General features: G+C 38.4%; 1 protein-coding gene across 1 annotated transcript in view; it reads left to right on the top strand.

Annotated features, from left to right (window-relative positions):
• Dhc1 (Dynein heavy chain 1) overlaps window positions 1–9,177 on the top strand; it is a 79,977-nt gene extending 70,800 nt beyond the window's left edge. Inside the window, exons 73-86 of the mRNA XM_027365012.2 lie at window positions 1–164; window positions 507–618; window positions 901–1,053; window positions 1,718–1,944; window positions 2,218–2,295; window positions 3,009–3,203; window positions 4,273–4,412; window positions 4,686–4,808; window positions 5,121–5,277; window positions 5,591–5,671; window positions 6,146–6,277; window positions 7,420–7,572; window positions 7,845–8,027; window positions 8,280–9,177. The exon at window positions 1–164 is cut by the window's left edge and continues 16 nt beyond it. Coding sequence (XP_027220813.2) covers window positions 1–164; window positions 507–618; window positions 901–1,053; window positions 1,718–1,944; window positions 2,218–2,295; window positions 3,009–3,203; window positions 4,273–4,412; window positions 4,686–4,808; window positions 5,121–5,277; window positions 5,591–5,671; window positions 6,146–6,277; window positions 7,420–7,572; window positions 7,845–8,027; window positions 8,280–8,486 — 2,105 coding nt within the window. The 3' untranslated portion in view covers window positions 8,487–9,177. The remainder of the gene's footprint in view (window positions 165–506; window positions 619–900; window positions 1,054–1,717; window positions 1,945–2,217; window positions 2,296–3,008; window positions 3,204–4,272; window positions 4,413–4,685; window positions 4,809–5,120; window positions 5,278–5,590; window positions 5,672–6,145; window positions 6,278–7,419; window positions 7,573–7,844; window positions 8,028–8,279) is intronic.
• The last annotated feature ends 1,808 nt before the right edge of the window (window positions 9,178–10,985 follow it).

Below are 10,985 nucleotides of genomic sequence, written 5' to 3'. Positions count from 1 at the left end.
ACCTGAAGGCAGTGCAGCCCAAGCCCTTCCGCTGGATCCTCGACATCACGTGGCTCAACCTGGTCGAGCTCAGCAAGCTCCCGCAGTTTATCAACATCCTCAGCCAGATCACGGAGAGCGAGCGAGACTGGAAGCAGTGGTTCGAGAAGGAGAAACCGGAGGAGGTAAGATGTTTTTTTTTTTCCTTTTTTTTCTATTTCTTTGATTTGGTTTCGAGTGATTTGTTTAATGTTTGTTCGTTTGTTCGATCTATTCCTCTTTCTTTTGGTTTTTGTTTTCAATATTGTTTTATAGGTGGGTAGGCCTGATAGCTTATTTAAATGTAGATAATATATCATTTAAGTAACTCTAAAAAGGAATAGATGAAATCGAGGCCCAAATCACACAATAAAGTAATATTAACATCACAAACCTACAAAATTACTCACGAAAAGGGGGTACGAACAAAAATTTCCAAACAAGACATAATTCCTTAACAATAACTCCTCTTCGCCAATTATTCGCAGGAGGAGCTGCCTTGTGGTTACTCGCGGTCCCTCGACATGTTTCGACAGCTGCTTCTGCTTCGCTCCTGGTGTCCGGATCGCACGCTGTCGCAGGCCCGCAGATACATACGAAGTAAAATAAATAAATAGATGAATAGATAAATGAAAATGAAAAAGATAAAGGATTAACATTGGTCTTGTCTATTTGTCCGTTTATATTAGAAAAGTGAATTTGCATGTTTTGATTTATAGGTGTGAAAGAAAAAAATATGATAGCCTTCATTTCATTGTTTTTATATAGATTGCTATGACGATACGGTTTATTTCACGAATGCTTCATGTCTTTCAATTTTTTTTTTTAATCTTCGTCTGCTTCTCTTTCTCAGATAATAATTCCTTTTTCTATATACACCAGGTTCTCTCGGAGAACAGTTCGCTGACAGTGTTATCCTGGACCTCGAATCCACGTGGGAGGAATCGGACAACCGAATCCCCCTCGTGTGCTTCCTGTCCCAGGGTTCGGATCCGTCCGTTCAGATCGAGACTTTGGCGAAGGCTAAAGAAATGGGTGAGTCTTCAGTCTGTTGGGTTTAAAAGAGAGAGACAGGAGGAGATAAAGAAAGATAGGAAAGGGAAAGGGTCTTTATTCCCAAGGATTCTGATTTACATGTGTATGCAATATTTCCCAATAATTTTCTGTGTAAACTGGATACTGTATTTTGTATAGGGCCTAGGGTTGAAAATATTGTATTTTGTATTATCGATTTCGTTCGTATTTCGACACACAGCAAAGAGTCTTGTGAGAGAGCCAATCTCCTTGGCATGAATGTATGAGAGATGGTCTGGCTTTGAGGGAACCGTTGAGCGTCCCGCACTGACCGTCACCAAAATAGCTCCATTCAGACAATGATAAAGCATATTAACAACAAATAAAAGGAATTCGTATTGAACTATGTGGAGTGTAAATAGCAGTTGGTAAAACGATCCATTTATCATGCAGACGTTACTCAGCTCCATTAACTTTTCGCACCACATGATTGTTCACTTCTTGCCAACACCTACTAGTCTTTTCCTCTCTGGGCATTTTCAGACTCATGCTTCCGGTAATAATAAACTGTAAAAACTAATCATTGGATAAGATATTAAGAGTAAAAAAAAGAAATCCATCACGAAGAATTCTGCTTCCCTAAAGCGTCCTTCGTCGCCGCTAACGTGACTTGTTCCTCGCGCAGAAATCCGGTCGATCTCCATGGGCCAAGGGCAGGAGGCGCATGCACGGAGGCTGCTGACGGAGGCCATGACAACCGGGAAGTGGCTCCTGCTGCAGAACTGCCATCTCAGCCTCGACTTCTGCCAGGAAATGCTCGACACGATCACCGAGTCGGAGAGCATTCACAAGACGTTCCGGTTATGGATCACCACTGAGTTCCATCAGTCGTTCCCCATCGGGCTTCTGCAGGTAGGAATTAACATGTGGAGTATAAATGTACATGGTATGTGTACATCTCTCTCTTTTTTTCTTTTGTTTTTTTTTCAGTCTTGCGATGGAGTTCGTAATCACATTCAGTATAATCAATATATACTTTGTTTTGTGTATTTAGCACGTAGGAGCAAAGCCGTCTCTAGAAAATGAATCATTATGTAAGGAAAAATACTGCCATCATATTCTCCATGTCGACAAAGCTGCCCTCGATTTCCTTCACCATTCTCACAGAGTTTCCTTCATTTACAGATTTCCATCAAGTTCACCAACGAACCTCCACAGGGAATCCGCGCCAGTCTGAAGAGGACGTACGGAGATGTCTCACAGGTAACGATTCGTGTTCGTGCTTTTGGTGTACTTTTCGGTGTACTATCGTGTACGTTTGTCCATGCTCTTTCCTCGTGTACGTTTGTAATTTGTTTTGTTTTTTAGTTTTGGGTATTATTTTAGATACTTATATTTATGAAAATATATATCTGAAAAAGAAAGCGTTTTTAGCTATCAATATACATATCTAATCCTCTCAAAAATCCAACTGGAATTTCTGTATCTACCGAGAACCATTAACTTATTTATCCTCTCGAAATCCTACAGGACTTTCTTTATCCACCAAGAACCATCCATATGTATCACCCTCTTGAAAAAAGGTGCAGGACTTTCTGTATCCATGAGCAACAGTCTACATATATCATCCTTTCGAATATCCCACAGGAATTTCTTTATCCATCGAGATCCTCTATACGTATCCCACTCTCCTACAGGACATTCTTTATTCACCAAGAACTATCAATACTTATCACCTTCTCAAAAATCCTATAGGACTTTCTTAATTCATCATATATCATCCTCTCTCGAATATCCTGCAGGGATTTCTTTATCCATCAAGAACCACCCATACGTGTCCCCCTCTCTAATATCCTAGAGAACGTTCTTTATCCATCCAGAACTATCCCTACTTATCACCCTCTCAAAAATCCTACGGGACTATCTTAATTCATCAAGAACCATCCCTATGTACCACCCTCTCGAAAATCCTACAGGACCTGCTAGACTACTCCAACGCCCACCAGTGGCCGCGACTCCTCTACGCCACCGCCTTCCTCCACACGGTGGTCCAGGAACGAAGGAAGTACGGCGCCCTCGGCTGGAACATCCCCTACGAGTTCAACCAGGCGGACTTCCAAGCATCTGTACAGTTTATCCAGAACCACCTCGACGACATGGATCCGAAGAAGGTGCGCGGATAAGTGGATAATGGAAGAATAGGTGGGGAAGGAGGGAGGGGAATGGGAGTGGATAGGGATGGAAAGAAGTAGGGAATAGTGTAAGGATGATATTCTAGGGAAAAGGAAAGAAATGAGAGAATGGGGATAGTGGATAGGAAGAAAAAGAAGTATGTAATAGTAGACCTCGATGTTTTGGATCTGAAGATGGTACGTGGATAAGAAGATAATGGATGGATAGGTGGGGAAGGAGGGTATGCTAGAAAGAAAGGAAATGGGGCATAAGTGGATAGCGGGATAGGAAGAAGAAAAGATAGGAGATAGTAGAAAGGAACCGCCTCGATGTCTTGGACCCGAAGAAGGTGCGTGAATAAGGGGATAATGGGTAAATAGTGGGGAAGAAGTAAAGGAAATAGGAATAGATAGGAATAAAAAACAAATAGGAAATAGCAGGAAGATGGCATTCTAGGAAAGAAAGGAAATGGTTTAAAGGGGATAGGGGAAAGGAAGAAAAAGAAATAGGAAATAGTAAATAGGATCACCTCGATGACCTGGATCCGAAAAGGGTTCGTGGAAAGGAAAGTGGATGATGGATTAATAAGAGGGGATTTCAAATATTCTAATGGATAGGAAAGAAAGGGAATGGGGGACAACTGGATAGTGGAAAGGAAAAAGAAAAGATCGGGAGAGGGGATAATGGAAGAATAGGTGGGGAAGAAAATAAGAAAAAGTGTATAGTGGATAGGGAAAAAGAAGTGATACGGCATAGGGGAGAGTAGATAGGAAAGGAAGAAAATACTGGATAGGAATAGAGGAAACATTGGATAACAGATAAGAAAAAGAGGATATTGTGAATAAAATGGAGGGACAGAGGGAGGGATGTGAAATATTGGATATAACTTTATAATACGTCTTCATGCGTGCTATGGAAACTGATATGTTAACGAAGATAAATATGCTGGACATAGTTATCTCAGCTGCGGTTTTCTTAAAGCCCTTTTTATCCACAATTTCCGCACTCGGATAAGATCTACTAGTAACAGCATTTGCATCGTCACATACCTTGCAATCTTCTTTGCAGGGCGTGTCTTGGGTTACCCTGTGTTACATGCTTGGAGAAATTCAATATGGCGGTCGAGTCACGGAGGATTTTGACAAGAGACTTTTACTCACCTTCCTCCATGTCTGGTTTAACGAGCGACTTCTGACTTCCGAATTCAAGTAAGTAGTGCGAAATGTGAGAAAATTGGTGTGTTTAGTGTTTTGTTAAGGGATGATTCGAAGGAAGTGTTCTGTGGTCATATTTTTTGCGTGGAAGTATGATTCAGTGTTTTCGAGTCTCCTAAATCAACTAAGGAATTTCTTGAAAATGTTACGAAAGAAAATAAAAATACATTAGATGTTTTTGCGATTCTAAAACAGTTTTTAAAAGTTAACCAAGAGACATTATTGTAATAACTATTAATCGAAACTTAAATGTATTTGTCTTGAAAGGTTCTACCAAGGTTACGGTCTGCCTTCGTGCAAATGCCAAGCGGAGTACCTGGAATTCATTAACCTGCTTCCGATCACCGATTCTCCGGAAGTCTTTGGCCTCCATCCCAACGCTGACATTACGTAAGATTAATGAGCTTTTTTGTTTTGAGAGAAAGGGAGAGAGAGAGAGAGAGAGAGAGAGAGAATGAATTGCTAGTTTTCGTGCAGGCCTTTAAACTTTTTCCATTCATTTTTCTACACAACATCCTATTTATTGTAGTCCTTTTACATTTCTCCTACTTTTACACACAATCCTTTCACACAATAATTCTACACAGCATAGCATAACCCCAAGCATCCAATTTTACATACCTAGAAATCAATCCAAATCAACCATGAAATCAATCCAAACCGAACCCGAAATCAACCCATTGTCCTTCTTAACCTCGACAGCTACCAGATCAACACCGCTAAGAGCATCTTGGACACCATCTTAAGCATGCAGCCCAAGGAAGGGGGGCAGAGAGGGGGAGAGACGAGAGAGGCTGTGGTTTCGAAACTTGCCAACGACATGATTGCCAAACTACCGAAAGACTATATTCAACATGAGGTAATGGCGGTGCAGGGGATTGGGTCTGGTTAAAGTTTTATTGGTCCTTGCTACCGTGGTAGTGATGGTTATAGTTATTCTATGGAAGTGTTAATGTTAGTAGTAGTAGTAGATAGGAAATGAAAGTCGTAGGAGAAGTAGTAGCAGTAGTAGTAGATAGGAAAGAAAAGTAGTAGAAGTAGCAGTAGTAGTAATAGGGAAAAGTAGCAATCGTAGTTGTTTTCACCACTGCCACCATCATTACTATCACCAACAGCACCATTATTGCAACTACTTTGTTTTGAACTTGACCTCATTTCCTTTTCATCGCCAGATTCGCGAGGCCCTGCAGCGGATGGGAGCCATATTGCCCATGAACATCTTTTTACGACAAGAACTCGATCGGATGTTGAAGGTACTTTGAAATCCAAAACGGAAAGGAAATAGATATGAAACATTTTATTGAGAATTTAGATGATATGGTGGCCCGTAGTTAATAATTTTGTTAAGAGAACTGTGTGTTTAAGGTTTGCACTTTTTTATTCATGAAATCTGCTTTTCTGCCCTCGTTTACTTTGCCCTCTTCGTCTCCTTGTCCTTCGTCTTCGTCTTCCTCGTCTTCGCTTCTCTTTTCTTCCTCGTTGGCAACGTCCTCCTCCTCCTCCTCCTCATCATCATCATCATCATCATCATCATCATCATCATCATCATCATCATCCTGCCTCTTCCTCTTCCTCTTCCATCCTTCCTTCTCTTTCTTCATCCTCCTCCTCCTTATCTTCATTATTATTATTGTTGCTGTTATTAGTATCATTATCATTATCATTATTACCATTATTATTCTCATAACCATCATCATCATTCATCAAAATGCTCTCTCCACAACCAGGTCCTGAAGGTCGTCCGACAAACGCTGAACGACCTCCTCTTGGCCATCGAGGGAACCATCATCATGAGTCCGTCCTTGAAAGAGATGCTCGACGCCATGTACGATGCTCGGATACCTGACAAGTGGCGCAAGGTAAATGCGGTTCATTTATTTATTTAATTTTATTTTTGTCTTTTTAGTTTTAATTATTTTTTTAAGGGGCGGAGGGGGATTTATAGGGGTTGTAATAAGTGAGAGGGAGAAGGTAAGTGCGGTGTTGTTGTATTTTTTTGTGTGGTTGAAGGAATAGGGATGGCGAAAGTACAAATGATTATACGGCAAATGCGTAAATTAAAGGTAAATACGGTGTTTGGTTTTTGGAGGATTTTTTTTACTTTTTTGGGGAGAGTGGGGGGTTATAGGGGTTGTGATATGATAGAGGGTAGAAGGCAAGCGCAGTGTTGTCTTTGTTGTGTATGACTGGAGGAATAAACATGGCGTAAGTGCATTGTCATCTTTTTCTGAGGAATTTATTGGGGACCTGGGAGGGGTCTATAATGATCGTGATAAAAAAAAGAAATAGATTAGATAAGCGCGGTATTGTTGCCGTTTTGTGTGTATGTGATTGGAGGAATAGAGATGGCGTAAGTTTTATTTTTTGAAAGAATTTTATCAGGGTAGTGAAAAAAGAAATGGCGAAGGTAAGCTCAGTGTTTTCTTGGTATTGGATGAAAAGAGGTAGAGAGTTTTTTTTTTTTTCTTTTTTTCCAATTCTTATATTCTTATTTCTTAAGGAATTTGTCGGGGTCCTGATAAAAGAGATGCGGAAAGTAAGCGCAGTGTTTTCTTTGGACTGGAGGAATAGATATAATAAAAGGAAGAGCAGAATCATCTGCTTTGATTGGAGGAATAGTCGTTGAATTAAGAAAAGAAAGATGGTGAGAGTAATAATCGTTGTCATGATAAAATAGACGGCGAGAGAAGGCAAAATATTATCTTTCCAATGGGGAATTATTCCTGTCAAAATATTTGTTCGATAATGACAAGAAAGGTATGGCAGTATGGTAGAATTTGACCAAAAGTGTTCAACTTGTTTTTTACGATTGATGTTGGAACGCTCATGAATTTTATGTGGGATAAAGTTTTCGATTTTTTTTTCTTTCTTTTATCACAGAAGCGCAAGGTATGTATAAACGAGAAACAAAATAATAATATAATCAAACGTATAAACGAGAAACAATTATTTAAAAACTTAGCATAATGATCACTCCTTGTTTACATTACTCACTCCCCAGGTGTCGTGGGAATCGAGTACCCTCGGGTTCTGGTTCACGGAGCTCCTGGAGAGAGATCTGCAGTTCCGTCGTTGGTACGTCCACGGGAGGCCGAAAGCTTTTTGGATCACTGGCTTCTTCAACCCGCAAGGATTCCTTACCGCTATGAGACAGGTAGGGATGTGTCTTGAGTGGGCGAGCGTGGAGGAAACTGAATTCGAATTTTTGTGTTTTTTTGTTTTAGTTCTTTGTTGTTATTATGTCCTGTTCTATTTTGTGTGTGTGTTTTTATTCTGATAGTGATGTTAGCAATCCTGATGTTAACGATGATAATTATTACTGATAACGGTAATGTTAATGACAGCGATGATAGCAGTGGTTATAATATATTAACAATGATAAGGACAATATTTACGAAAAATGCCATAAACTAATCTGCATTACAGGAGGTGACGCGCCAACACAAGGGATGGTCGCTGGATTGCGTCATCCTGCAGAATCTCGTAACACGTTTCAACCGCGAAGACATACACGAGCCACCTCCCGAAGGCGTGTATGTCTATGGCCTGTTCTTGGAGGGCGCGTCTTGGGACCGAAAGCAAGGGAAACTTATGGAATCGAGAGCAAAGGTGAGGCCTTTTTTCTCAGAACTTGTTGGTATGATTTATTGTTGATTGATTCTACTTTAATTTCCCGTGTTTTATTTTAACTTTGATGTGCATATGTATATGTATTTTAGTGTTTCCTTCCCCAACTACCTTCTATTTTCTCATTTCTTAGAATTAGTTAGTATTTACATTTAAGGTGAAGTCAACTTTTTTATGACTAGGCATGTACAAAATTATATCTAGTGTCTCCTTTCCTTACTTTCTCCATTGCAGGTACTGTACGAACCAATGCCAGTGATCTACTTATACGCCGTTAATACCACGAGCGGAAAGGATCCGAACCTCTATGAATGCCCCATATACAGGAAACCACAACGCACTGATGCCACTTACATAGGATCAATAGACTTGGAGACCATGGACTTCCCTCCTTCCCACTGGACTCTCAGAGGCGTGGCGCTGCTCTGTGATATCAAATAATTGTGACTTATTTTGTAAACATGTTTGATGATTATTACTATATCCGTCCATCTGAATGAAGAAAAATAGATAATTGCGATTTGAATTGATATGTGCGTGTAATTCTGAACTGTTTATTATTTTCTAAGACTAGACTGATAAAGAATGTATTTAAACGTCCCAACAACCTAAGTATTTAATCGTATATGCCTAGGTACTGATCATACCTACTTTTATTCATATTCAATTAAATATAAATGTACTTGTTTTATTTCAATAGGCTTCTTGTAATATAAAATAATATCCAATTTTCTATCAAAATTGATATCAAACGTTTTAGATTGTGTGTCCATTCTCCTAAATACTTAATAAATCCTATAAATTGTTACACCACGGCTAAATTCAGCTATTAAGGCCAAAAAAATCTTTACTGAATTGTAGGAAAACTTCAGCCTCGGGAAAGACAATTAAAATAAATTATAGTAAGCACTGCCTGTCAGCTCCCGAGTAAATTCATTGCTTGTGGTTTGGCAATAGCATTGATGTCTTCCTTCCTCATGTGAAAATATTGTATTAATGATATTTCACTGTATTTTTCTTCTTAATTTTTTGTAAGAGTAATTACAAAATATCGTGTATTGTTTAAAGTCCTTACGTATTAAGGACACATATTCCTGTATCCATTTTCTCAAATTACAATCCTGTAAAGCTACTTAGTGTTTTCTCTTGTCCTACAGTATATTGCGTTCTTGTTTAAGTTTATATTGTTTATATTCTTATATTTTATGCTTGTTTATATTTTATTTTATATTGTTATGATATTGCTTACGTTGTTATATTGTATGGCTGTATATGGTTATATCGTATGACTATACATCTTTAACTGAATATTTGGAGGACTAATACGAAAGGAAAGATGCTGTAAAATGTAATTGATCATGGTGAGAATTTGCGTTTATACTGTAGTTCTTCTAACGTTAGTAGGTAGCTTTATATCAAAGTAGTTGTTTCCTTTTCCGTACTTAAGAATTTGTCGTAATGGCTTCAGAGGAATACAACGGAGGGAATGCAAATTACGTTTTTTTTTTTTTTTTTTGGAGAAATCGAATCTCTAAGAAAGAAACCAAAACGCACAAACCAACAATAACATCAGAATCCAAGTGCATATAAACTGAAATTACTAATTTTCATTAGGTATCCAGTAACCACTTCCTAGAAATGATTAAGTGGATTATAGAACACAAGCCCTCTTAGAAATACTTTCGTTTTCATTTGCCCGTTTTCTTCTTTTCGTTTTCATTTGCCCGTTTTATTTTTTTCGTTTTTATTCTTTTTTCCTGTCCCTCTACCTCCATTGAAGCTCTTTGTAATGCTCGTTGTTGTTGTCGTTTTCTTCACCTCGTCTCCGTCGTCGTTTCCTCAGCCTTTTCCGTTTTCTTCGTCTTCGTCTTTTCGTCGTCAGCTTCACTTCCTTTTTAAGGTTTTTCGTCTGCTTCTTTTTATTCATCTATTCATTTCCTGTTTGCCTTTTGTTCCTTCTTCCTCTTGTTCTCATTCTTTTCTTTCTGTTTTTTCCTATTCCTATTTTCCAGCCTTCTTTACCTTTTTCTCAGAGCACCCTGACATACTTCGACCAAGCGCCCTGCGAATATTATTTACTATCGCCTTCAAAAAATTCCCGATTATTACTTACGCAGAACATCTACATTTCATCGAAAATATTTTTTAGAAATACATTAAAAAGATTCGAAAAGAGAGAAAAGATGCTTGAGCTGCAGTATGCAAACTACGGAATCTTATAATAGGGGGAAGCACATCATTAAGATATCTTCTGATACTGTTGTTTAATTCTAAGAACTGGAAGCGGAAATTGCAATATTTATGAAAACAAAGGCAGATAGGACGTAAGAAATATAGTGGAACATACATCTTGTAAATTTGCCACAGGTTACAATCCATTTTTTTTCCTTTAAAAATTCTGAATTTTGAGTAATTAACAGAAAAGAGTGAAATCGAAATTTTAAAACGATCTTTGTACTGCCTTTGATATGTCCCATCTACTCAGAAATTAAATTGGACACACTCGACGTAAATAATGAAGAACAGATTCTTTTATTGGAAGATAACCCACTTTTCAAACAACGAGTATTTCTTTATTCTTTAATCAGTATTTCAAAATTAGTGGGTCAGTAAAAAGAAGCATCCTTGTGATCTCCCAGATGCAAGAATAAAGGGATATCAGAGGATATTAGTTCGAAGAGCCTAGCAAGAAAATACGTCGAAAGTAAATAAAAGGTTCCACTTATGGAATTTTCAACCTTTAAACTTGAAATGTTAAAGCAAAACGATCATTGTTATGAAACGCGTTATCTTTTTTTTCTATTTAATAAAATAATTATAACTAAAAATATCTTTGTAGGGGAAATCATATATGAGTGTGTACATGTGCTCACACGAACACACATACACACAAACACAAACACACACACGAACACACACATACACACATACACACACACA

The sequence above is a fragment of the Penaeus vannamei genome, chromosome 15 (genome assembly GCF_042767895.1).
Source record: "Penaeus vannamei isolate JL-2024 chromosome 15, ASM4276789v1, whole genome shotgun sequence".
In the NCBI taxonomy this organism is placed as follows: domain Eukaryota; kingdom Metazoa; phylum Arthropoda; class Malacostraca; order Decapoda; family Penaeidae; genus Penaeus; species Penaeus vannamei.
Note: the sequence above shows the minus strand (reverse complement) of the source record. Positions and strands in the feature narration are given on the sequence as shown.